The 27,816-nt window shown below is 45.1% G+C and overlaps 2 protein-coding genes across 5 annotated transcripts in view; both read right to left on the minus strand.

The window, feature by feature from the left end:
- The window catches only part of RNF4 (ring finger protein 4), a 38,908-nt gene extending 25,061 nt beyond the window's left edge, over window positions 1-13,847 (minus strand). Inside the window, exons 1-4 of one of the 3 annotated variants that reach the window (XM_084626977.1) lie at window positions 13,763-13,825; window positions 12,325-12,458; window positions 9,982-10,048; window positions 8,847-8,864 (exon numbers count right to left, since the gene is read on the minus strand). The gene's annotated coding sequence lies outside the window, so the exon portion shown is untranslated. Of the gene's footprint in view, window positions 1-8,763; window positions 8,787-8,846; window positions 8,865-9,981; window positions 10,049-12,324; window positions 12,459-13,762 lie in introns of those variants that run through there. The other 2 variants (XM_084626976.1, XM_084626978.1) reach the window with 2 other exon arrangements.
- A 1,870-nt stretch (window positions 13,848-15,717) lies between these two features.
- CFAP99 (cilia and flagella associated protein 99) overlaps window positions 15,718-27,816 on the minus strand; it is a 104,964-nt gene continuing 92,865 nt past the window's right edge. Inside the window, exons 15-16 of one of the 2 annotated variants that reach the window (XM_084626974.1) lie at window positions 22,094-22,274; window positions 15,718-16,219 (exon numbers count right to left, since the gene is read on the minus strand). In XM_084626974.1, the coding sequence (XP_084483100.1) occupies window positions 16,064-16,219; window positions 22,094-22,274 (337 nt within the window). In that variant the 3' untranslated portion in view covers window positions 15,718-16,063. The remainder of the gene's footprint in view (window positions 16,220-22,093; window positions 22,275-27,816) is intronic. The other variant, XM_084626975.1, reaches the window with a different exon arrangement.

Genomic DNA, 27,816 nt, shown 5'->3' on the forward strand with positions numbered 1-27,816 from the left:
CAACGTATTTGCCGAGCTCATGCAGTCCTCCTGCACTGATAGGGCCCAGCTGAATGCGTGCAGGCATACAATTGTGGAGTCATGTAAAGCGTTACATGAATACGAAGAGAGGAGGGATGTGCACAATGAGAGCAGGCAGGATGCTACAGTCAAGCTCATGGGGGAAGCAAACTGACATGCTCCACTATATGGTGGATCTAATGTGGGAAAGGCAGCAAGACCACAGACTGCCGCTGCAGCCCCTATATAACTGCCCTCCCTCCTCTCCAAGTTCCATAGCCTCCTCACCCAGATGCCCAAGAACAGGGTGGGGGGGGTTGGAGGGAGGTGGGCTACGGGGACCCACACAGTCAACCCCAGAGAATTGCACAAGCAGCAGAAAGCTGACATATCCTAATTTTTTATTTGGTTTCTGGACTTATCCTTTCCTCCTCCTCCACCCGCCCAACCCAGTACCTCCCCTCCCCCGTCTTGCTTCTGATTTCTCTCAATGTTTTGTGCAACAAATAATAAAGAACGGTTTTTAAACAATTGTGACTTTATTTCCTTTCATTATATATATATATATATATAAAAATGTATGGTGGGTAACTTTAAGAGAAACAAACAACTGTCACACTGTACCCTGGCCAGTCATGAAACTGGCTTTCAAAGCTTCTCTGAGAGCCCTGCTGCGCTCTTCTAATCACCCTGTTATCTGGCTGTGTGAAACTGGCCACCAGGCGAGTTGCTTCTACCTCCCACCCCACCATAAAGGTTTCCCCCTAACTCTCGCAGATATTGGGGCGCACACAACAAGCAGCAATTACAATTGGAATACTGGTTGTGCTGAGATCTAACCGAGTCAGTAAACTGCACCAGCGCACTTTCAAACATCCAAAAGCGCATTCTAGCACCATTTTGCACTTGCTCAGCCTAGAGTTGAACTGCTCCTTACTACTGTCCAGAGTGCCTGTGTACGGCTTCATGAGCCATGGCATTAAGGGGTAAGCTGGGTCCCAGAGGGTAACTATAGGCATTTCAACATGCCCAACAGTAATTTTCTGGTCTGGGAAGTAAGTCCCTTCCTGCAGCTGTTCAAACAGACCAGAGCTCCTGAAGATGCAAGCTTCATGCACCTTTCCTGGCCATCTCACATTGATGTCGGTGAAATGTCCCTTGTGATCCACCAGTGCTTGCAGCACCACGGAAAAGTACCCCTTGAGGTTTATGTACTGGCCGCCCCGGTGTTCCGGGGCCAAGATAGGGATATGTGTTCCGTCTGTCGCCCCGCCGCAGTTAGGGAACCCCAGCGCATTAAAGCCATCCACAATGGTCTGTACATTTCCCAAAGTCAATACCCTTGATAGCAGCCAGTCAATGATTGCATTGGCTACTTGCAGCACAGCAGCCCCGACAGTCGATTTCCCCACTCCAAACTGATTCCCAACTGACCGGCAGCTGATGGGCACTGCAAACTTCCACAGGGCTATGGCCACTCGCTTCTCATCTGTGAGGGCTGCTCTCATTTTGGTGTCTTTGTGCTTCAGGGCAGGGGACAGCAAGTCCAAGTTCCATGAAAGTGGCCCTACGCATACAAAAGTTTCTCAGCCACTGGGAACCATCCCATACCTGCAACATTGTGTGGTCCCACCAATCTGTGCTTGTTTCCCGGGCCCCAAATCAGCATTGCACAGCATGAACCTGGCCCAATACCACCATGATCTCACAATCGCCACATGCTGTGCTTCTAGGAACATCCGGTCCATGTCCTCATCACTATCGTAATCGCGCTGTCGTCGCTTCCTCACCCGGTTTCGCAGGTACTGCACATACTGCTGGATAATGCGCGAGGTATTTCCAATGGTCAAAACTGCAGTGGAGATCTGAGCTGGCTCCATGGCTATGGCGCCTGCACGGGTAATCCTGGAAAAAGGGCATGAAACATAGGAGAGCAGAGTGGCAGCGGAAGAGGTGCTGTTCAGTTCACGACAGCCAAAAAAAGGCAGGAAATGGTTGTCTTCTGTAGCTTTCACGGAGGAAGGAGCCCAGGACAGACAACGTGGAGAAGCTCCATAGCACAGCAAGAGCGGGAAAGCAGAGTTGGCAGCGGAAGCGTTCAATAAGGAAGAGAAAGTAGATACTAGAGATTACATAGGAAGATGAGAGGAAGTGCTAGGTAGATTCATAGCAGCAGGAGAGCAGCGGTGCACCATCTGCTGAAAGCAGTATGGCATCTGCACGCCAAAAAGGTGCGAAAGGATTGTCTGCTGTAGCTTTCACGAAGGGAGGAGCGACTGACAACACACACCCAGAAACACCCATGAGAATGTTTTTGCCCCATCATGCACTGGGAGCTTAACCCAGAATTCCAATGGGCAGCAGGGACTGCAGGAACTGTGCGATAGCTACCCACAGTGCACCACTCCGACATTCGATGCTAGCATTGGTACTGTGGATGCACTCCGCCAAATTCACGTGCTTTAGTGGGGACACAGAAGACCAAATGTATAAAATTGCTTCCGAAAATTCGAATAGAATAATTTTGAATAATTTTGTACTGTAGACGTACCCTTAGAAGGAGCAAATTATGTGTGCATACAAATTACAGAACCACCAAATTTGAGGGCAGAGTCAGGGTTGGGGACTGTTAATCCAAAACTGACCATCTTCAGCAAGCAAGTATTACAGACAAGTAATTATCTTTTCTCCAGGAGATACCCATCTCCAGATTCAAATATATGGAAACTGAATAGCTACATGTGGGTGTCTCCAAAATAAAACAAATGGAACCCAGAAGTTGCAGCTTACAGAAGGAAAGAGAATGAATAGCCTGGCTTCAAACATGAAAACAGCAGCATTTCTTTTTTAGTGGGAAGGATAAGATATTTCTTCCCATGTTTTAAAACCACCACCCAAGTAGTAAGCAGAATGGCTAAACCTCCTGGTTAAAAAAAAAAAAGGTGGACAGAGATGTTTAATAGACTGCTGGCTAAGACATTTGGGCATCCCTAGAAGGATTCCGTAACAGAACCTATTCCCTTAAAATTATCTGAATTTAGATGTGTGTCTTGATGTCAGAACAAAGCAACGGTTTGTCCATAAAGATAATGACATGGCTGCTCTGCCTGTCTCTGGCATTAAGGGGTTGAATTTAGCTGCCAAGGTTGTTCTGCCCCAAAATGTCATTATAGCTTGGCAGCAGTTCAGCTATTGTTCTTGTAGTAATAAGTGAATCTACTGCATTACCGTCAAATGAAATGAGCTAAACTGACACTAATCTGCACCAGATTAAGCTCAGCGACCTTGATTCTGGTCCTTCAAGGCCCTAGTTGTTTCAGACTGCCTTGAAGGCTACATGATGAGCGTAGAGGAGCTCAGGAGTGCTTTTAGGCATGCTGCAGGACATGATGGTGAATTGCATCTGGACCAGATGGCACATCCTATGTAATTCAACTATATATAATTACAGGGTATCATCCAGCTACAGACTGACTACTTCTTCAGGCCATTAGGTTATCTTTCATCAGACCTGCAAATGACCAAAAAAAGGTGGCAGGGGAGGAGAGAAGGGGAAAAAAAAAAACCCAACAAAAAACACATGCTTGCAGCATCAATGATCCATCAAGAAAGACTCACACAACCTCTCCAGACCAGAATGTTCATTAGACAAGATGCAATTTCAATGCAAAATTCCTAAGAGTAGTTGCGAGGAACCCAGTGTGTCATGGCCATACTTCTATATCTAGTTGAGATGAGTGCATCTTATGTGCTGAAAAAGCATCTTCTACACTGCTTAAAGATAAGGGATAAGCAAAGCAACTGGGATGACATCAGAGAGGTGAACAGCAAAAGCTATCTAGAGTCTTTATTGGCTCCCATAACTATAGTAGCTGAGCTCCAGACCAAAAGCAGAACTAGGGGAAAAAAACAAAACAAAACAAACCAACAAACAAACGAAAAAAACACCCCGATTTCAATTGAGCGGGACTGGGAGCTATCACAGGATGGTTGCCGGGAGTATTGTCCCGAATACAGCAATCCCTGTCTTGGAGTCTGATGATGGAATACTGGTGACCGGTGGCTTCAATCCCCCAATATTCCCAGGATCTCTACTGAGCTCTTGGTGGCGTGAAGGGTTGGTCTAGGCGTTCCTGCCAGGGAGGCTGGTGCACTGGTGGGTCTGTGCCAGACTACCGGTGAGGTATGCCTTGAATCCTGCTGTTAGTGTCCAATGCCCGGGGACCGAAAAGGGTTCTGCTGAACTTGCCTCTCTGGCACTGAGGCGTGACGACTTTGGGCAGCAGGCAGTGGCGGGACATCCCTCATGATGGGGAGCGGTGCCAAGTTGGACCTCTGCTCCAGTGCCGGAGTGAGTGCCGACTCCATGCGAAGTGCTCTAAGGTGGTTGTCATACTCCTTTTTTAGTCCTGGGTTTGAAGGACTTGCAAATATGACACTTGTCGCTTATATACCTTTCGCCCAAGTATCTAAGACAGCTATTATGGGGCTTGCTGACAGGTATGGACTGTCTGCAGCAATCACAGGGTTTAAAGCATGCCCCGTCCCCAGGCTGAGTGCCGTTCGGGACTAACAAAGGCTTTAAGAACTACTATTAAGGGTAACTAATTCAACTACTAACTATATACAGCTAAATTACAGGTTCTGCAAAGTTCACAAGAATGGAGAAGAATTAATGTTAGCCGAAGCAGAGGACGTTCCAGCACTGTGATTGGCAGGAAGAAGGAACTGAGAGTGGGGGAGCTGGTGGCGCCCCTTATATTGCACCATGTGAGTGCCACTCCAGAGGGCACCAGAGCTGATCCCCTATGGATACTGCGAAGGGAAAAATTTCTGGCAGTGGTGCATTGGGTGAGTGCACACACCTAATACGGAATGGACATGAGCAAGCACACAAAAGAAGAAGAATAGGTATTGGAGAGTGGTGTACCTGAGGCACATCTGCAGTTGCCATAGGATCAAATCTGATTACCTTTGGGAATTCCTGCCAGATCTCTCAATGGAAGCAGAGTTGACAATCTGTATCTATAGAGATGGCTATATTTGGACAACTATTGAGAAACTGTCACCATATCACAGTGGGTCAGCACCAACACAAGCCATTCAAGATAGTTGAACTCAAAAGGAAACAAGTTCCAAAACCCTATCGTGCCTATATTTTTAAAGTCCACATTACACTAACTTTTAAACTGACATGCAGAAGATACCAATTCATGCCAGCAGAATTGTAAAGCTTGCATCTGTAAAACTGTAGGCAAGCTTAATTAGGAGACATTTAAAGATTAAGCTAAAACATAATTTAAAGAATCTTCCTTAGTTTCTGTTACACCTGCAAAGTTCAGATTGGAGTCCAGTTGCTCACTTTCTTCTGAAGTCTACTCTTTGCAATTATTTGGACTTCTAAGTGTCTTTCAATTTAGGACTAATTGTTTGAAAGTAACTATTTGAGTAGATACACTGACATTAGCGAAGACTTCCAAATATGCACTCAAAAGCAATTTAAATACAGTTTATTCTGAAACACTCTTCAGGAAAACTAGAAAAAAATATCTACCTATTAACTCATACAATAGCACTCTTAGTAGTAATATAGGTTTCCCTCTGCAAATTTGTGGTTAACAGAATGATAAATAAAAATTCAGTTGCATAAGATTATAGTTTCCTGTTACGTTTAATGATAGCTTCTTCACATTGGGTAAGATCTTTTTCCCTCCCCTCTATACAACCTTGACTCAAACAGCAAAGTACCAGAACCTTACAAACCAAGGATAAAAATGCAGCATTATGATTCATCTTTAGTACTTCACCAGTGCTATGCAAGTTTTCATAACTACAAAGTGGAGAAGCATTGCTACAACAGCCAAAGGTTAATTTTTTGGTAAGCGTCTTATTTGATAAAGTTCTCTGAACACAGATTAACAGTATACAGATTTTCCATTTACAGAAGCAAACCCTACAGTTAAGGTTACATATGGAATCTCATATGACTACAACCCCATTTTTTCTCAGAATGTTGTAAAAAAATTGTTCTTTGGGGGCTATAACTTTTCTTGCTTGGTTTTAACCCCAAAAAGAAGAGCTGGTTTGTGCAGTTTTGCCCCTTGATACTGAATATTAGAAATTCAGGCCTTGTCTGCCCTGGAAGACTAATGGATTACCAGAGAATAATTCATGACACCAGCAAATCCATGAAAATTAAACCTGACTAACTGAAGAGTGGCGGTTTTTAAAATATTATTTAAAAGTCTGTTTTATTTAACAAATATTTTTACACGAACACCTAAAACAAACAGTTGAAAGAAAAACTGAACAGTACGCCTTCAACTAAGGGCCAAGAAAGTAATAGTCCATATGCATAGAGTCCTCCATGTCAAAATTCCAGCAAGACCAGACAACTGCTATTTCTAAGGTTAAATAAGCAGAAAAATACCTTTAAAACCCCACTTTTTGTCTGTTTATATATCAGAAAGAAACAAGTGTACAACCCCAAATTCTCTTTTGTGGGTCATCTTCAGCATCAGAACAAGGTAAAACTGTGGGTATAAACAAGTTCAGACTGGAGATTTTAGGATCTTGGAAATCTTTGCTCCATTCAGCAAATTCTAACTTCTTGTTTAAAAATATCTATCTAAATCTTCTGCAAACAGTCTCTGAATCATGTATAAGATTCTTAGCTGCCCAGTTTATCCAGATATGCAGAAAGACATCTACCTCTAAGCATTAGATGGTTGCATGAACTCACTCTAGTCCTTAAAGCAAACAATCTCAAAAGGATCAAGTTAGTGAAAAGAATAAGCAGTAACATGATTTTATAAAATAATATATGGCACAGGGAAGATTGATTGGGTGCATCTATTGTAGGAAAACCAAGGCCAAGATTTAAAGCAGTGGGTCCCTGAAGTTAAGGTCTTGAGCAAGTAGCCAGATTTTCAATAACTTCAATGGGAGCTGCTAGGTACTCAGCACTTTTTAAAATCAGGCAAGTGACTAAAAATTTTTTTTTTTTTTAAAAGCCTACACTTTTAAGCTGCTGTTATTAAGTTTTGAACATAAGAACGGCCATACTGGGTCACACCAAAGGTCCATCTAGGCTAGTATTCTGTCTTCTGACAGTGGCCAATGCCAGGTGCCCCAGAGGGAATGAACAGAACAGGTAATCATCAAGTGATCCATCCCCTGTTGCCCATTCCCAACTTCTGACTTTTGGCATAAGGGAAAACTGAGAAAACTAAAGTTTAAGAGACTGCATATGTAACCCACAGAGTTAATTGCCAAGAGATGTCATAGCAAAGAACTTAAAAAGCAAGATTAGACATTTATTCTAATATCCAATACTAGATAGGATGAAAATGGATATTAATATTCACGGTGCATGACAGACTATCAGTTTTCCCCATAGGTCTCTTATTGCCAAACTGACCATTATGCTATATTATTTTAGGTCCATAAGGATTTTTTTATCCATAAGTGTTAATTTCATTGTACACACACAAACTGATGGAAAAAAAAAAACTTCTACCAATAGTTGAAACTTATAAATAGGCAAAATAAGAAAAATGCTGCTTGAGAACTTACTGGAGTTTTATTTAAGGCTATTTACTTTGTATATTTCGACATATGTTGACAATTTGTGTTTCAAAGGTTATAAAGTTTTAACTTTGAGTCTCAACATCAACTATTATTTAATATTAGAGAGACAAGGTAGGTGAAGTAACAGATCTCTCTCTTCCTTAGATCCAGGAAAGGTACACAGCATCTCAGCTAAATACAAGGTGGAACAGATTGTTTAGCATTACTAGTTAACACACATTTCAAGGGAACATTTAGAGTGAAGTGGCCTGTTAACACCCCTCCAGTCACAGGGAGGGAAAGGAAGAGGGGGAGCTAGCTGTGGGGAGGGTTGGGTTAGTGAGTTATAGCTTGTTGTAATAAGCCATAAACCCAATGTCTTTATCCACTAGAGAAGTAAGCTGCATCATAGAACAGACCACCCAAATACACAGAGAAAACCTGCTTATTACAGAAATAAAAAGCTCTCCTACCCCTAGTTGTCGCCTAACACCCCACACTAGAACCCAAATAGCTACAACCCATACTTAATGGGGACCCCATCCTGAAAGAAATCTTTCCTGAACCACCTCTTCTGGCCTTCAAACAACTCCTCAGCCTCTCCAAGCTCATCATCAGAAGCAAACTCCTCACAAACCAGGACACACAAACTCCAAGCAGCATCAGATCTTGCCAGAACAACAGATGCAAAACCTGCAGACATATCTCTACTGCTACAATGATCAACACCTCCCACAACACTTTTTCAAGATTCATGGGTCCTACACATGCATATCACATGTGGTGTACCTCATCCAGTGCATTAATTGCCCTGATAACAACTGTGAGCCATGATGATTAGAGAGGTGTTAACAGGCCAGGCCTTATGACTAGACAGGTGTTAATGGGCCACTTCACCTCAGATGGTCCCTTACATATGCGTCAGCTAGTTATGCTAGCTTTCAGAGTAACAGACGTGTTAGTCTGTATTCGCAAAATGAAAAGGAGTACTTGTGGCACCTTAGAGACTAACCAATTTATTTGAGCATAAGCTTTTGTGAGCTACAGCTCACTTCATCAGATGTTATGCTAAACAATCTGTTCCGTCTTTTACTTAGCTGTGACACTGAGTACGTTTTCCTGACTTGAAGAAGAGCTCTGTGTAAGCTTGACTCTCACCAACAGAAGTTGGTCCAATAAAAGTTATTACCTCACCCAGCTTGTGTCTCATATCCTGGGACCAACACAGCTACAACACCACCGCATACAACAATGGAAGTTATTAAATATTGTCTGACCTTTAGTATTTTCTGCACCTGTGAAAATAAATTGATAAAAATAAAAAAATGCTTAAAAAACAAACATGAAAAATAAAATTCTGCCAAGCGTAGTTATTTTCTTAAAAACATAAAAAGACCTTCCCACTGAAGCATCTGCAACTGTCCAGCAGAAGAGATGGACCATTGGTCAACAGACAACTATTACATTCTCAATTGTACTGCCTTCATGAGCACTTTCAATGACAACTTTAAACTCAGTTTCTTCCTTTCACAACAAGGAAGAGAGAGGTAGAGGGGAAGTTAAATGTGAAAAATTATGACCCCAGTCCTGCAAAGACATATGCACCCACTAATAGGGAACTGCTCATAGCGTGGGATTACTTGGTATGTAAGATTTACGCACATGCATAACTTTTGAAGGATTGTTGCCTAGGTTAATAACTAAGAAGAGAACATCTTCAAGTGGAGTTTTACCAGAATTTTATAGTGGTCTGGTTTGTAACTTGTGGGGGCCCTAAGGATTTCATTATTTCTTCTCTGTGGGAACTGCTTTCCTAGATATTTTAATACTGAACAGTTGCTCTCCGTTCTTTTCTACCAGCAATGTTTTCTTGGGTCCACTCAAGAAGCTATTGCATCAGGGCCAGGATTAGGTTAAAGTAAGCAGATAAAAGTAGGCTACAGCTAAAAACACTAGTTTGTAACTGAAGGTAATGCTTTTGATGTATGTTAGGCATCAGTTTTAGGTTGAAATGGTTTGCATTGAAACATAGTTGGAACTGCAGTTAAAGGTCACTTTGGTGGCTACATTGTATTATTGGGTCCATTGAATAATGTGTATGTTTTATTCTGCAGTTGAAGCTACTCTACAGATATACTGATGGGGCTAAATAAATTTTCCTTAGAAAATAAATGAATTTTCCTTAGAAATATTTGGGAAGGCAGGGAGTAGGTTGCATGATGTCTTTGTACTTTCACAGGGGGCAGGGACTACTGCTCACATAATAGGGTACCTTCATGAAGCAACACTTTAGAAAAAGTCATTTGAGATCCCTGTGCCTCCAGTTGGGGAAAATACTCTGAAGGGGAAGCATGAGTGTGTGTACACACCCGGGTCGAGGAGGAAGATTACATGCAGTCTCCAGCAACATACCTGTCAAAAGAATTCAGGACACTAGTCCCCTTTACAAAGCTACAGCACTTCAAATAAAAATGCAGACCTAAAACAAAAAAGAAAAGAAAGACACTGAATTTTAACTTTGTCCCAGGTCAAAGAGTTACAGAAATTAACTGATGCAGAAGATGCGGATATCTGTGGATATAAATTGGTATCCATGGAACCACAGGGCAGCAGTGAAAGGAGCCAAATGTGGAGCGGCTGCTGCTCCAGGAGCCAGTGCCCTGCGCCTGCAGCTCCTTTGGTGCAGCTGTACCACCCGCAGCCCCGCCCCAAGCCCTTCCACGCAGCTATCTGCATCTCCCCTCTGGGGGCATGCGCACCGCATGAACACAAGAGCAAGACCAGGGACAGCTGCTGGTGAACCTGGGGCCCACCTCAGTGGGTGAGGCGGGAGGCAGTACTGCTGTGCTGGAGGAGCTGTCAGCGTGGGGTGCTAGCTCCTGGGAGTGGCGGCCCCCACCTTCTGCTCCTTTCGCCGCTGCAGTTCCCAGAAGTGCCCTGTGGTTCCGCTCATACCGATTAATATTGACTGATATAAATTTGTATCTGTGCAAGGCTCTGAAAATGTGAGCAGTCCACCTCTGCCCATGTTGTATTAAATACTAAAATAACCTTGTACTCCAGTTCTCTAGTTTCACAAGGAGCCCTGGTTAAAAGAACTGGTGGGGCAGGGCGGGGGGAGAGGGGCTAGAATCTTAAAAAAGACATGAAACCTTTTTTATATGTGAACATGCGGAACACTCCTTTTCCAGGTCATCTAACAACCAGACGCATAATAGAATATTGGTCTGGAACCCAAAACAAAAAAGTAGTTTCAAATTAATCAAATTGTTGGTGCATGAAAGGAATGTCTAGTTACATAAAATGCCTGGCTGTTTCTGATACAGCCTTGGTAGTTGTAAGTTCCTAAAATTGGCTTTAAAGAGAACTTGGAGAAGCTGAAGTTTCACTTCTGGTGGTGGGGTTTTTTGGTTTTTTTTTCTTCATTTGGGAGAACTTTCTATAGGGATATGAATGTAACTGAATACTTTTGATTTTGGCCCAGAAATATACTATTAGTCTCAGTAAAAAAGTGGCATGTAGACAACGCTCAGTTTCTAATTTATGAAGCTTAAATGATTCTGAGTTTTTGATAAACCTTGACCTAGAAAGAAAAGCAGCTGTTTAACAGACTACTGAATATCTTTAACCTTTCATTGCATCTCATAGCAAAATCTGTATTAAATTGTAGGATGAGGTAGTACAAGGAAAGCCACACCACATTCCTCCCTCAAATTCAAGAGTTCGCCACACATTGCTACTATTGTTGTCTTACAATCCTTCTGTAGTGACTTTGTTACAGCTGCGTCATGAATACGCTACAATTAAAACACTATTCTGACTGACACAGAGCACAGTTCCTGCTAGCCAAGTGCTATTTCCCTGACAGTAGGCCTTGTTTACACTAGAGAAGGTTTTACAGACTATTTCTTCTATTAACACCACCAGTTCAGTTCCACCAGCATTTACAACACTGGGATGCATACTAACATTTTAGGCACCTTGTCAATCAGCCTTGCTCTGAGTGGTTAGATGACATTGCTTAAAATGCTGATGGCTCATCTATGCTAGGGACTTGTCTACACTAGGAATAAAGGTGTATTAACACAAGCATTGAAACCCAAAGTAGACTAGGCAAATTTTAACATGTTAGCTGGTCAGGTTTCAATGTTCAGTTAAAATGTTCAATCTGTACAGGAAGAAAAGGAGTACTAGTGGCACCTTAGAGACTAACCAATTTATGTACAGGGTTTAGTAAGACAATGTACAAAAACAACATACCTGACAATCAGGAAAACATGAAATGCTAATGCCTCAGCCTTGGAGATTTCACCACCTCCTTTCTTGATCACTTTGACCACCACCACGACCAACCTGCCCATCACTCAGGCCCATAGCCTGACTTGAATCTCTCTCTAGGTCCTCATATCCAAGATATATCTAAATATTGTCAATTCTTTCTCTGTAACATCTCTAAGATATGGCCTTTCCTATCCATCCACACAGCTAAAACTCTCATCCAATCTCATCTCGATACTGCAACGTTCTTCTAACCAGCTTTGAAAAATGCAATCTTCCCCCACTCATACCCATTCAGAATGCTGCTGCAAAGATAATTTTCCTAGCTCATTGCTATAACCATGTCACCCTTATCTCTGAATCCCTCCACTGGCTCCCCCTTCTCTGTTGCATTTCCCAAACCTGAAGATGAGCTCTGTGTTAGCTCGAAAGCTTGTTTCTCTCACCAACAGAAGTTGGTCCAATAAAAGATATTACCTCACCCTCCTTGTCACTCTGATATGATACACAGTCAGTTCAGGAGTTGATCAGGAAGGAGCAATAACCACACCCACTTTCCGTATGGCATGTGAGGGAGCAGAAACAGGACTGAAGGGGTGGGGCAGTGATCCCTACAAGCCCAATTCCCTCCGGGCCATCAGGGAGGGAGAAAACAAGATAAGGTTAATGGGGGCAATGGCCTGACAGACCCCTCTCCCTCTATGACAATGGGATGATCAGCAAGACTTTGGGGGAGGGGAGCAGCATTCAGAGGTCGTTCTTGCCCTGAGAAAGGACACAATGGGAAGAGCAGATCTCAAAGACCTGCCTCCTTCTAAGACGGGCTGGAAAGAAGTGGAGGTAACAGCACGTACATCTGGAGACAGGGATGGGGCGGGGGAGACGCACATCTGGAGACAGGGATGGACGGGGTGCGGCAGGGGTGCGGCAGGGACAGAGGAATTGGAGGCTGGCTAGGGCCCAGGTCCGTCTCCCGGAGGGGGGAAGCTAGTGAGAAGAGAAGGGAAGCCACAGGCCCGTCTCCCGCGGGGGAGGGAGGGGGGAAGCGAGGGAGAAGCGAAGGGAGGCCACAGGCCCGTCTCCCACGGGGGGGAGGGGGGGGGAAGCGAGGGAGAAGCGAAGGGAGGCTACAGGCCAGTCTCCCGCGGAGGGGGGGGGGGGAGAGAAGGGAAGGGAGGCCACAGGCCAGTCTCCTGCGGGGGAGGGGGGGAAGCGAGGGAGAAGCGAAGGGAGGCTACAGGCCAGTCTCCTGCGGGGGGGGGGGGGAAGCGAAGGGAGGCTACAGGCCAGTCTCCCGCGTGGGGGGGGGGGGGGGGGAGAAGGGAAGGGAGGCCACAGGCCAGTCTCCTGCGGGGGAGGGGGGGGAAGCGAAGGGAGGCTACAGGCCAGTCTCCCGCGTGGGGGGGGGGGGGGGAGAAGGGAAGGGAGGCCACAGGCCAGTCTCCTGCGGGGGAGGGGGGGGAAGCGAAGGGAGGCTACAGGCCAGTCTCCCGCGGGGGGGGGGGGGGAAAGGAAGGGAGGCTACAGGCCAGTCTCCCGCGGGGGGCGGGGGGGGAGAAAGCGAGGGAGAAGGGAAGGGAGGCCACAGGCCAGTCTCCCGCGGGGGGGGGGGGGGGGAGAAAGCGAGGGAGAAGGGAAGGGAGGCCACAGGCCAGTCTCCTGCGGGGGGGAGGGGGGGGGGAAGGGAAGGGAGGCCACAGGCCAGTCTCCGTCGAGGGGCCCAGGATATTGGGCGGAGGTCGGACCCTGCTTCCCGTGTGGCAGGGGTGGGTGGGGGCGGGGCAGGCTCCCGTGGGGGCTCTGCGACGCTGGGGGGCCGGGCCCGGCTCTCAGGGGGCTGGGGGAGCTCCGCCCGGGCTCCAAGCCCCCGCGCCCCGCAGGGAGCCGGCTTCCCAGGGTTCGGGCCCCTTGTCACCTGCCGCCCCGGCTCCGCTGTACGTTGCTGGGGGCTCGGCTCAGCGCAGGGCGGGCGGGCGGCCGGGGTCCCAGCAACCCCTGCCCACCATACTCACCCTCCTTAGGGGCCGATCTGGAAACTCCACACAGAGCCGGCGCGGCCCACCCCTGCCACCCAGTCATTGGCGAGATCACGGCCCTTCCGGCTCGCTGATTGGACGACATGAATATCAATTAGCAGGCCGTTTGACTTCGCCCTCACCTTCCGTCCGGCCCCGGTGCACGGTGGGAGTTGTAGTTCTCAGGGCGTGATGCTCAGGCCTCAGTAAAAAGAAAAGGAGGACTTGTGGCACCTTAGAGACTAACCAATTTATTTGAGCATGAGCTTTCATCTGGGGGGGGGGGGTAGGAAAAAACAAGAGGAAACAGGCTACCTTGCATAATGACTTAGCCACTCCCAGTCTCTATTTAAGCCTAAATTAATAGTATCCAATTTGCAAATGAATTCCAATTCAGCAGTTTCTCGCTGAAGGCTGGATTTGAAGTTTTTTTGTTTTAAGATAGCGACCTTCATGTCTGTGATTGCGTGACCAGAGAGATTGAAGTGTTCTCCGACTGGTTTATGAATGTTATAATTCTTGACATCTGATTTGTGTCCATTTATTCTTTTACGTAGAGACTGTCCAGTTTGACCAATGTACATGGCAGAGGGGCATTGCTGGCACATGATGGCATATATCACATTGGTGGATGTGCAGGTGAACAAGCCTCTGATAGTGTGGCTGATGTTATTAGGCCCTGTGATGGTGTCCCCTGAATAGATATGTGGGCACAATTGGCAACGGGCTTTGTTTCAAAGATAAGTTCCTGGGTTAGTGGTTCTGTTGTGTGGTATGTGGTTGTTGGTGAGTATTTGGTTCAGGTTGCGGGGCTGTCTGTAGGCAAGGATTGGCCTGTCTCCCAAGATTTGTGAGTGTTGGGTCATCCTTTAGGATAGGTTGTAGATCGATGATCACTTTAGATAAGCTATTACCAGCAGGACAGTGGGGTGGGAGGAGGTATTGTTTCATATTCTCTGTGTATATATAAAGTCTGCTGCAGTTTCCACGGTATGCATCCGATGAAGTGAGCTGTAGCTCACGAAAGCTCATGCGCAAATAAATTGGTTAGTCTCTAAGGTGCCACAAGTACTCCTTTTCTTTTAACCCATTAGATTTCCTTTGATAGAGAGGAGGAATTGTAATGCTGTATGAGCATTAAGAGCAGCTCCCTGTATTTAACGTCAGATACAATCTGATTCAATTTCAATATTTGCAATGGCAATAATTAAATATCTTGTAACTGGCACAAATTTAAGATAGAAATACATTACATATTCTTACTGCTGCACAGATTTTAATTGAGATTTACTTCCCCTCTGGCATTATGCTGACATAGTCTTATGACTCGAAAGTTCATTTATGGAAACAGCATAGAAATTATCATAGATGTCAAATTAATTCTAGGTGACTAACAGCGTTTTGATTTTTTCTGAAAACTGCTCTCTAAAGAGAATAAGGAATCATACTTTCTCTTATCATCACTTTGAGATGAGGGGAATTTGCTTCTTGAGCAACTTCACTTGAGTGGGACTAATATGTGCGTAAAGTTAGACCCATCCTTAAGTACCATACTGAATTGGGGCCTAAGTTGTTATAATCATCTCAGTTTTACAAGGGAGACAGAGAACCTGACTGCACTTGGAAAGTTCCTGTATTGGACCCTGGGACACAACCTGGTTTCCTCCCTAGCTCCTCCACAACCAGTGTTGAAACTGGTTGACCTGCTGATATGGGCAGGTAACCACATTCTGTACTTATTGTAAGATCATGGATCCCTATTCTAAACTTGGGTTGATCACATCCTGTGAAAAGCTAAATTGAGAAGTAAAAATTCTGTTTGTTTCACATATTTTTACTTTTTATTTCAGAAAATGAACATAGCAAACAACTGGCATAGCATATAACAATGGCAGGGTATACATTCAAAGTCCTCTCTATAACATTCTTACCTGTTAGTTTGTCACCATAAACAAATTGCAAGGTAAATATTTAATCTATTACATGTTTTAATTCTAAATGGAAAAATGTCCCAACACAGATTTAAAATACAAGTTACCAAATTCTGCTTCAGTTATGCCGGTGCCAACCGTAATTTGACTCTGCAGCCTACACATATTAGAAAAAGGTCTAAATTCAACCCTGGCATTAGCAGTCACAATAGGAAGTGCTCCCATCTCCACCAGGTCTGGATTTCTTCCAGAGTCATTTCATTTTACGTATTATCTCAATATACAAGAAGTGGCTCCAATTCTTGCGGCCTGATATGCAGCCATTTTCTGAGCTGTTTCTCTGGACATTAAGCCATTCTGAAGCATCTTGAACTGTTGTTCCCGACTCTCTTCCATCTCTTTCCAGTGGGGCTCTTGTAGAGAGTTCTGCAGAAATGAAAGACAGATTATCATAGACAAACATGAGTGACTAATCAGATTATGGAATGAATATTCACACAACAATCTGGATGGCTGGCAGACAAATATTCCATTTGATACCATGACTGGGGCAAGCACAGCAACTTCATAACGGCCGTGATGAAGAGAAACAAACTTAAGTTGGGTGCCCAATTTGTTTAATCTACAAGGGGTTCTCACAAGAATTTTTTTGGTGGCCCTTGAGTGTGGCCACCAGCTCTTGCTGGTGGCTACGCTGAAACTTTTTCCTAAAATACTTAATTAACTTTAGGAAAAACAAATAAATATGCACATATCCATGCCCAAATCATTGTAATTTATTTATGTAGGGGTTTTTTCAGACTCAGAAATAATGTACAGTTGTCTCTATTCTTTACTGGACCTAAACGGAATAGAAACAAAATAAGCTGCTTTGCACATTCTTCTCTTTTTTGTTGTTGTTTCTTTTGTTTTCTTGGTTCCTTTTTTTTTTTTAACACTTGCTATCTAGTAAGTCTGCTCCTGTGAAAACTGATATTTGTAGGTTTGTTAATATCGCTTTTCACAGCAGACTTACTCAGCCCTGGCAAGCCGGGGAAATATTAAGCTCTGAATGGAGAGGTGGGTAGGGAGGCAGCAGGGGCCAGGAGCAGGGGAGGGTTGGGGAAGGCAGCGGGGACCATGGGCGATTGGGGGAAGGGGGTGCGCTCGGGGCCGGAGCCCAAAGCCCCGCGGCCAAGGTATGGAGCCCAAAGCCCTGCGTCTGGAACCCCAAATACCATGGCTGAAGCCTGCCGCCCAACGTTCAAGAGCTGAAGCCAGAAGCCCGAGCCCCACTGCCCCTTCCCTTGGAAAGGGGGGAACTCACACTGGCTGCTTGCTACTCTGGTTTTTCTGGCTCCTGATGGGGGCAGGGCACAACCCCTAGTGTTGGCCCCAGGGAAGGGGGCGAATGCTTTGCCTCCCCCTCCAGTCACTGCCCAGGAGGCTGTGGCCACAAAAAAAAAAAAAAAAAATCCTGGTGGCCACATTTGAGAAACGCTGACTAGATTGAGCACAGATATAACACTGTACAAAATCTTAGGCCAAGACAAAACCAAACTACATTTGAATTGTTATGCTCCTTTGTCTCTTTCTTATGTTACCTCCCTCTCAGAACTTTATCCTGGTAGTCCTATTTCAACACTCAGATGCATACATCTATCTCCTATATCAAACTTTACAGTGTTCTGATTCAACAGTTAGATTCACAAAGACAGTATTCCAGGAAAGCCCAGCACAGACAGACAAAGTGACGTTATCATCTAATTGCCACCAACAATGCTAGAACAACTTCTCTCTTTTACAACACATTTGTCTTCAATTTTCTAAATTGTAATATACATTCTATTTTGTTATTAATTTAAAAGTGTTAAAAATGTGTGTGGAGCAAATTCTGCCCTCATTCACACGTGCACAAACCCACTGAGTTCAAAGTGCTTACATAGGTGTAAGTGAGGCCAAAATTTGGTCCTGGCACTTCAACACCAAGAGGGGATCTTCTACTTTCAGTGTATTCAGGAACAGAGAGGTAAGGCACCAAAAAGGTGGGCAGTACAAATGGCATTCAGGGTGGACTATGTTGGAGTTATGGCACAGAAAGAGGGCTTACTATCCTGTGGCGGACATACTGGACCACTTTCTGCTCTAAATTAAATGCATACAACACAATTGGACTAAATAGGGGCGGGATGTAAGAATTTGCTTTGTTCTCTGAAATAAAACTTGGCCAGAGCTATGTAGACCCAAGCAGCAATGATGGGGACTAGAGCAAACCTAATATCTTCTGCTAACCTGTGTTTTATTTATACTTTATATTGAATTAAAAAGTAATTTTTACAGCTATGTGCCTTAGGACTTGAGTGGAGGGAAGAGGAAGAGAACTAGCATCTTGTGATATTTAAAGTGTAAAGTTAAACAAAACAAAAGAGTAGAACTTCACAACAGTTATGGAACTCTTATGCTTCAAATGATAGCTGCATTTACAGTCATATTCTACCATTATACTGTCAAGGATCCTATCTATAGGTTTCTATTTCTTTTCTATTTATTTCAAAATGTGTCTTACTCTTTGTAGTGATTTGAATATTTTTATTACACTGCAGTTTTCCTTTGAGGCCTCTAATTATTGCATCTGCACTTCTGTAGGCCTGGATTCAGCAAAGGATTGAAGCATGTGTTTAAGGCCTCTATTCGGGAAAGCACCCCTATTTAGGGCACACTTAAATACTCTCCTGAATAAAGCCCCAAATACTTTTCTTTGCTGAAAAGGGATGGACTTAAGTATGTGCTTAAAGTTAAGCAAATGCTTAAGTGTTTTACAGGATTTGTCCCTTAAATGGAGATTCTGAAGCTGCAGTAAGCAATCCTGTGAAAGGCTTATATCAGCGGTTCTCAAACTGTGGGTCGGGACCCCAAAGTGGGTTGCAACCCCATTTTAATGGGGGTCATCAGGGCTGGCGTTAGACTTGCTTGGGTGTGGAGCCAAAGCCCGAGCCCCACCACCCGGGGTTGTGTAGTAATTTTCGTTGTCAGAAGGGGGTCACAGTGCAATGAAGTTTGAGAACCCCTGGTTTACATTATTGCACACCTCTACCCCAATATAACGCAACCTGATATAACGCGGGTTCACATACAACGTGGTAAAGCGGCCGGGCCGGGGCCGAGGGGTTGGCAGGGCCGGCTCTACTGTTTTTGCCGCCCCAAGCAGGACAACTGAAGACAGAAGCTGCCACTGAATTGCCGCTGCCGCGGAAAGACGAATGCCGCCCTGATGGCAAACGGACCGCCTCCCCTTTCACAGTGCTGCCCCAAGCACCTGCTTGGAATGCTGGTGCCTGGAGCCGGCCCTGGGGGTTGTATAAGGGGCAGAGCGTCTCGGGGGCGGTCAGGGGTTCCCCTCCCTAGGGTCTGGGAGGCAGGAGCTATGGGGGGCACTTTTGGGGGCCCCAGTCCCAGAGTGGCACAGGGGATTAGCGGAGGGCTGGGAGCAGCCTGCTCTGCTTCCCTCGCCCCGGCCCCAGCCATGTCGCTCGGGGGAGGGGGTTTGGGGGAAGGGATCCCCCCGCAGCAGCGGCAGCAGTGGAAGCAGAGCAGCCCAGCCCCAGACCGCTCCACTCCGCCAGCTCCCAGCCACACAGAATCATAGAATATCAGGGTTGGAAGGGACCTCTGGAGGTCATCTAGTCCAACCCCCTGCTCAAAGCAGGACCGATCCCCAACTAAATCATCCCAGCCAGGGCTTTGTCAAGCCTGACCTTAAAAATATCTAAGGAAGGAGATTCTACCACCTCCCTAGGTAACGCATTCCAGTGCTTCACCACCCTCCCAGTGAAAAAGTTTTTCCTAATATCCAACCTAAACCTCCCCCACTGCAACTTGAGACCATTACTCCTTGTTCTGTCATCAACTACCACTGAGAACAGTCTAGAGCCATCCTCTTTGGAACCCCCTTTCAGGTAGTTGAAAGCAGCTATCAAATCCCCCCTCATTCTCCTCTTCCGCAGACTAAACAATCCCAGTTCCCTCAGCCTCTCCTCATAAATCATGTGTTCCAGCCCCCTGATCATTTTTGTTGCCCTCTGCTGGACGTTTTCCAGTTTTTCCACATCCTTCTTGTAGTGTGGGGCCCAAAACTGGACACAGTACTCCAGATGAGGCCTCACCAATGTCGAATAGAGGGGAACGATCACGTCCCTCGATCTGCTGGCAATGCCCCCACATATACATCCCAAAATGCCATTGGCCTTCTTGGCAACAAAGGCACACTGTTGACTCATATCCAGCTTCTTGTCCAATGTAACCCCTAGGTCCTTTTCTGCTGAACTGTTGCCGAGCCATTCGGTCCCTAGTCTGTAGCGGTGCATGGGATTCTTCCATCCTAAGTGCAGGACTCTGCACTTGTCCTTGTTGAACCTCATCAGATTTCTTTTGGCCCAATCCTCCAATTTGTCTAGGGCCTTCTGTATCCTATCCCTACCCTCCAGCGTATCTACCTCTCCTCCCAGTTTAGTGTCCTCTGCAAACTTGCTGAGGGTGCAATGCACACCATCCTCCAGATCATTTATGAAGATATTGAACAAAACCGGCCCGAGGACCGACCCTTGGGGCACTCCACTTGATACCGGCTGCCAATTAGACATGGAGCCATTGATCACTACCTGTTGAGCCCGACAATCTAGCCAACTTTCTATCCACCTTATAGTCCATTCATCCAGCCCAGCGCTCCACTTCCCGCTGCAGGTGAGTGCGGGACCTTTCCCCAACTTCCCCCCGCCCACCAGTGACACGGCTGGGGCTGGGGCAAGGAAAGCGGAGTGGGCTGGGACCACGTTGCTCCGCTTCCTGCTGTCAGTGAGTGTGGAGGGCGTCCTTTCCCCAACCTCCCCGCACTCACCGGCGGTGGGAAGCGGAGCGCTGCGGCTGGGAGGTGGCGGAGTGGAGCGGGCTGGGGCCACGTTGCTCCACTTCCCGCTGCTGCCGGTGAATGCCTGTCAGGGGGTGGAGGCTGTGGATAGGGGTCAGAGCAGTCAGGGGACAGGGAGCAGGGGGGTTGGGTAGGGTGTGGGGGCCGGGGGGTGATTAGGGATGGGGATCTCTGGAGGAGGCAGTCAGGGAACAAGGAACAAGGGGGCCAAAGCAAGTTCAATATAACGCGGTCTCACCTATAATGCGGTGAGATTTTTTGACTCCTGAGGACTGCATTATATTGAGATAGAGGTTTACTATTTATATCTGAAAAATACAGCTTTCCCTTAGGTTGTGAATTCAGCTCTGCCAAGTCTCCTAACAAAATAGGCTATAGTTATTATTTCAACAGATAGGAAGATTAGAGATAAATGGGCCAATCACAAGTTCACGGCAACTGCACCTGTATTTCCCCTTTGTGGTCCCTCAAGGGTACCCCTCTAGGTTCCCGGCTCCCCAGCTATCACCTTTGTTGGGTAGACGCTCACATCTCTATCCTGCCAAACCAAGATTTTTCCAGGCTGCACAGTTCCCTGTCTACACGAAGTGATATTCCCCACAAGCCAGACTGTCTAAATAGGCCAGCATCTACCCTTTGGTTTCTCTCCAGAGGCTATGAACAAGGTAATGGACTGCAGTTATAAGTTAGCACACAGCTCTTTAGAAGCAAGCACATTTATTTTTAAGGGGAAAGCATTACAGAGAAAACATATTCACAACAATAAAAGAACCTATGTGCAAGCTAAAAAGTGGACCTGAAGTTACCCCAACTCCAACCTCGGGGTCTGGTAGGTGTCAGTCCTACAAAACCCACAATTGGTTTCCCCCCATGATTACAAGTTCATAACTGTCTCAGTGTCAAAATCAGAATAACCATGAATAGTTCAGTCTTTCCTTATTCTGCATGGACCTTTGATCTTGGCCTCATGTAACAGGTGATCAACAGACAATGCCCCCTCCTCAGGGTGCAGCTTCAAAAGTCTGAGTTTGTGCATAACTGAAGCTGGGGAATTTGCATTCACCTCCCCCTAGGTATTCCCCAGGAAAACCACTTACCACTATTTGTTCCTAAAGTCCATTCTTGTCTGGCACATGGTTCAAAATAGTCCTTTGTAACCCCAAGTCTCACATCCGTTACATCTCTCCCCTTGAGAAGTTACATACAATTCTGGCCCACAACAAGAAATAAACCATTCATTTAATACAGTGGACCCCAAAGATACTTAACTTAATTCAATAAGGTCTCCCAAGAATATTGCAAGAAATTGCCATATCTGTCACACTTCCATTGAGCTAACTGAAACTTAAAAAAAAAGATCCCATTATGACTATTTATTGTAAGACTTATTTACTTACTTCATATGACTCCCAAGATCTCCCTGGCCCTGCACCATCTTTCTGGGGTGTAATCTTTAAGATTTCAGCTTGTTTTTTACGCTCCATAGTTTTCTCTATAATCTTTTTCTGCAGATCTAAAACACGTTCATCTTTCATAGGTCCTTCAGTTAACCGGGACTTTATTTTCTTCTCTTCCTGCCTGAAAGGTCAAAAATAAAGAAAAAAAAGGGGGGAAAATAGGTGGACAAGATCTACAAAATAAATCCAATCCATATTATTTAGAATCAAAATATATTACTTTGCAAATCATGAGTTAATGCACCAGCCTTTTACCTCTGGTGACCAGTTAGATTCAAATCAGGTTTACATTATATGAGGAAATGAATGTGGTGTTCTCAGCTTGATTCTTGTTGTTCACATAATACCACTAACCAGTATGAAACAATTCAGCATAATCTGAAGTCCCTTCTCAGTGGATGCAAGGACTATAATATAATATGTTGTCAAGGTTCCTCCCCCACTCTGAACTCTAGGGTACAGATGTGGGGACCTGCATGAAAACCTCCTAAGCTTACTTTTACCAGCTTAGGTTAAAACTTCCCCAAGGTACAAATTAATTTTATCCTTTGTCCTTGGAATATCCACTGCCACCACCAAACTCTAACTGGGTTTACTGGGAAACGTAGTTTGGACACGTCTTTCCCCCCAAAATCCTCCCAACCCTTGCACCCCACTTCCTGGGAAAGGTTTGGTAAAAATCCTGACCAATTTGCATAGGTGACCACAGACCCAAACCCTTGGATCTGAGAACAATGAAAAAGCATTCAGTTTTCTTATAAGAAGACTTTTAATAGAAATAGAAGTAAATAGAAGTAAAGGAATCATCTCTGTAAAATCAGGATGGTAGATACCTTACAGGGTAATTAGATTCAAAACATAGAGAATCCCTCTAGGCAAAACCTTAAGTTACAAAAAAGACACACAGACAGAAATAGTCATTCTATTCAGCACAGTTCTTTTCTCAGCCATTTAAAGAAATTATAATCTAACACATACCTACCTAGATTACTTACTAAAAGTTCTAAGACTCCATTCCTGTTCTATCCCCGGCAAAAGCAGCATACGGACAGACACAGACCCTTTGTTTCTCTCCCTCCTCCCAGCTTTTGAAAGTATCTTGTCTCTTCATTGGTCATTTTGGTCAGGTGCCAGCGAGGTTACCTTTAGCTTCTTAACCCTTTACAGGTGAGAGGATTTTTCCTCTGGCCAGGAGGGATTTTAAAGGGGTTTACCCTTCCCTTTATATTTATGACATATGTCTATATTGCAGCTGGGGTGTGTGAATGGCAGCTTGTGTAGACGTACCCATGCTAGCTGTACAGTAGCTAGCTTGCTAAAAATAGAAGTGAGGACACCGTAGTACAGTCTTCAGTACATGGTACATACTCACGTGTACAGCCAGTACTGAAGCCTGAGCCACAGGGTCCTCACTTCTATTTTTAGTGCACTAGCTAGAGTATGGCTGGTGTGGATACATCTACACAAGTTTCCATTCACACCCTCACTGTAATGTAGATGCACCTAGGGCAGTGGTCCACAAACTTTTTATTTCAGCCCCCCCATCCCCTTTCCACGCTCCACCCCTGGCCCGCTGGAGCTGGGGTTGGGAGCATGGCTGTGGCTCTGAAAGGGGGGAACATGGACAGGGGTAAGGGGGCCGAGACTGGGGCCATAGTTTGGGGCAGGGCTGGGAGCAGAGCCTTGTCCTGGGAGTCGGGCCCTGGCATGGGGCTGAGAGCAGAGTCCTGGGCGCAGGGCCAGCAACTGGGGCCGGGGCCAGGAGCAGAGCTGGATGGCGCTCCTTCCCTGCCCCCCATGGGGGCTAGCCAAGGCCCCAACTGCACCCCCTGCAAACATTCCTCTGTGTCCCCCTGGGGAGGGGTGCACCCCACAGTTTGGGGACCTCTGAGATAGGGTGACCAGATAGCAAGTGTGAAAAATCGGGACAGAGGGTGGGGGTAAAAGGCACTTATATAAGACAAATATCAGGATTGTCTTTATAAAATCGGGACATCTGGTCACCCTAGATGTACCCTAATGGTGTAGAAGAGACAATGTAGCACTAAAGTAACAAACAAGAGAGTGGAAGAAATGCTGGGGTACCTACTTTATTTTACACTCTCCTGCTGTTCCCCCCCCCCTCCGCTACCTCTACTCTGCTACCCCCTTGTTGTAAGTTGTATCAGTTTATGCTCACTTAGGGCTTGTCTATATAAACACGTAGTTCACAGTGAGCAGAAGTGTAAATCTATCTTGCCCTAGCTTGCTGCATACTGAAGCTACATCTACACTTACTGGTAGATTGGTATTGCTGTGATCAATGCAGCGGTGTTGATTTAGCGGCTCTAGTGAAGACCCGCTAAATCGATCTCAGAGTGCTTCCGGTCAACTCTGGTACTCCAGCTTCCTGAGAAGCATAAGGGAAGTCATCTCCCATCACCACAGCATGGTACAGGCACCGCGGTAAGTTGACCTAAGCTATGTCAACTTCAGTTACGTTATTCACATAACTGGAGTAGCATACCAGGTCGACTTACCCCAATAGTATAGACAAGGCCTAACTGTCCATCTGAACTGCTGCTGGGAACTAAACGTTTCCTGGTGCACTTTAATCTACTCTTGTTTCAAAACTAAATGTTTATATAGACAAGTCCTTACTTCCTATAACCTCACTTATTAACACCCCTTGTTGGATATCTACGCCAACTTACATTCATGTACCCACTTACTGACATGTAACTTGCACGTGTATTTACATCACCTTTGAATTTGGCTTAGTGACTAGCTTCATATCACAGTATTAAGATCACATTCTGGACAGTTATACCTTTCAGGTAAAATTCAAACCTAAAGTAAGAAGTTGGAACTCTACTGAAGTTAATGGCATCACAACTGCTTATACTAGGTTTGATCTGGACCTTTCTCTCACTTGATAGGGCTAATGGAACTTGTTTGTGATGATCACAGGTACATTTAATTGTTGAGCACTGAGTTTTGTAAAAGGATTTATGTGGTACAGTATTTCTCAAATGGTTTTTCTGAAAATTTGAACAAAATTCCTATTTACCTGTCTAAGGCAGGGTGTGGGTTGGTGCTCTGCTTGGCTAATAGCAATTGTACCTGTTACTCCGAGTGTGGCAGGCCAAATTTCAAAAAAGGGCCACACCTGTGGAGAAGTTTAATACAATATAAAAAATATCCCCCCCATGGTTCTTATTCTTCAGTCTTTTTAGTGTAACCCAGACTCTTTCAAGAGCTAGGGTCATTAAGAACATAAGAATGGCCATACTGGGTCAGACCAAAGGTCCATCCAGCCCAGTATCCTGTCTACCAACAATGGCCAATGCCAGGTGCCCCAAAGGGAGTGAACCTAACAGGTAATGATCAAGTAATCTCTCTCCTACCATCCATCTCCACCCTCTGACAGACAGAGGCTAGGGACACCATTCCTTACCCATCCTGGCTAATAGCCATTAATGGACTTAACCTCCATGAATTTATCCAGTTCTCTTTTAAACCCTGTTATAGGCCTAGCCTTCACAACCTCCTCAGGCAAGAAGTTCCACAGGTTGACTGTGCGCTGTGTGAAAAAGAACTTCCTTTTATTTGTTTTAAACCTGCTGCCCATTAATTTCATTTGGTGGCCCCTAGTTCTTATATTATGGGAACAAGTAAATAACTTTTCCTTATTCACTTTCTCCACACCACTCACGATTTTATATACCTCTATCATATCCCCCTTTAGTCTCCTCTTTTCCAAGCTGAAAAGTCCTAGCCTCTTTAATCTCTCCTCATATGGGACCCATTCCATACCCCTAATCATTTTAGTTGCACTTTTCTGAACCTTTTCTAATGCCAGTAGATCTTTTTTGAGATGAGGGGACCAAAGCTGTACGCAGTATTCAAGATGTGGGTGTACCGTGGATTTATATAAGGGCAATAAGATACTCTCCGTCTTATTCGCTATCCCTTTTTTAATGATTCCTAACATCCAGTTTGCTTTTTTGACTGCTGCTGCACACTGCATGGACGTCTTCAGAGAACTATCCACGATGACTTCAAGATCTTTCTCCTGATTAGCTGAAGCTAAATTAGTCCCCATCATATTGTATGTATAGTTTGGGTTATTTTTTCCAATGTGCATTACTTTACATTTATCCACATTAAATTTCATTTGCCATTTTGTTGCCCAATCACTTAGTTTTGTGAGATCTTTTTGAAGTTCTTCACAGTCTGCTTTGATCTTAATTATCTTGAGCAGTTTAGTATCATCTGCAAAGTTTGCCACCTCACTGTTTACCCCTTTCTCCAGATCATTTATGAATAAGTTGAATAAGATTGGTCCTAGGACTGACCCTTGGGGAACACCACTAGTTACCCCTCTCCATTCTGAAAATTTACCATTTATTCCTACCCTTTGTTCCCTGTCTTTTAAGCAGTTTTCAATCCATGAAAGGATCTTCCCTCTTATCCCATGACAACTTAATTTACATAAGAGCCTTTGGTCAAATTAAGTTGTCAAATAAAGATAAGTTCTCCTTCTCAGGGGTGCTTTTCCCCCAGGCTCTGAGATCACTTCATCACCACAGAAGGTCTATGTCAAAGCCCTTAGAGATTCAGACACTCTCCATCCCTCAGAGAGGCTGTTTTTGGCCATCCTGTTCTCTTCAAGTCTCTTGTTATTCAAAGGGCAGGAAGCACCTTGTAAAGCCAGTCCCTTTTATAGCAGGTATTCCTGGGGATCGGGACTACAGGCTCAGCAGTCCTCAAGAACTGAATGAAAAGGAGCTTTGACCCAACCAAAGCTTTGAAATTCAATCTTGGCCATAAATAAGGGCAGCCATTTAGATGTGCTTCCTACACTTGTAGCGGCCTTCCGGAGACTCTCCCTGAACTGCCATATTTCTTGCTCTAAAAACTATACCTGGTCTTGGGGTAAGGAATGAAGTAATGACCACACCTCTACCACCAAGATGGCCCAGTGCTTGGATGAGATCAGCTTATGAATGAAGAATAGCTTGCTGAAGCGGAACCTGAGCAAAACAGAGGTAACACTGGTGGGCAGAGGAAAGTATTTTTAAGAGCTTGCAGCCATGGTGCATCCTTCTTTGGTTGAAGATTCACATTCATAATTGGTCAATTCAATCTGTAGTCTCTTGGATTCCTTGCTGATGCAGAGCTCTTGCATAGCAACAGCTGTGAGTAAAAAAGGACAGAGTCTTTCTGCCATCTCCAGCTGGCTAGAAGACTCTGTCCCATCTTGGTGGATGAAGACCTGGACTGAGTTATTCATACCTTTGTCACCTCTCAGCTGGACTACAGCAACATGATATAACTGGGCATAAAACCTTCTGCACTTATGAAACACCCAGTAGTTCAGAACACTGCAGTGCATTTCCTCAGCAACACAGGCTACCACGAGCACATCACACATGTCTTCTACTCTTTACACTGGCTTTCCATAGAATGTCTAATCATAGAATCATAGAATATCAGGGTTGGAAGGGACCTCAGTAGGTAATCTAGTCCAACCCTCTGCTCAAAAGCAGGACCCATCCCCAATTAAATCATCCCAGCCAGGGCTTTGTCAAGCCTGACCTTAAAAACTTCTAAGGAAGGAGATTCCACCACCTCCCTAGGCAACGCATTCCAGTGTTTCACCACCCTCATAGTGAAAAAGT

The sequence above is a fragment of the Lepidochelys olivacea genome, assembly GCF_965140295.1.
Source record: "Lepidochelys olivacea isolate rLepOli2 genome assembly, chromosome: 4".
NCBI lineage: Eukaryota > Metazoa > Chordata > Testudines > Cheloniidae > Lepidochelys > Lepidochelys olivacea.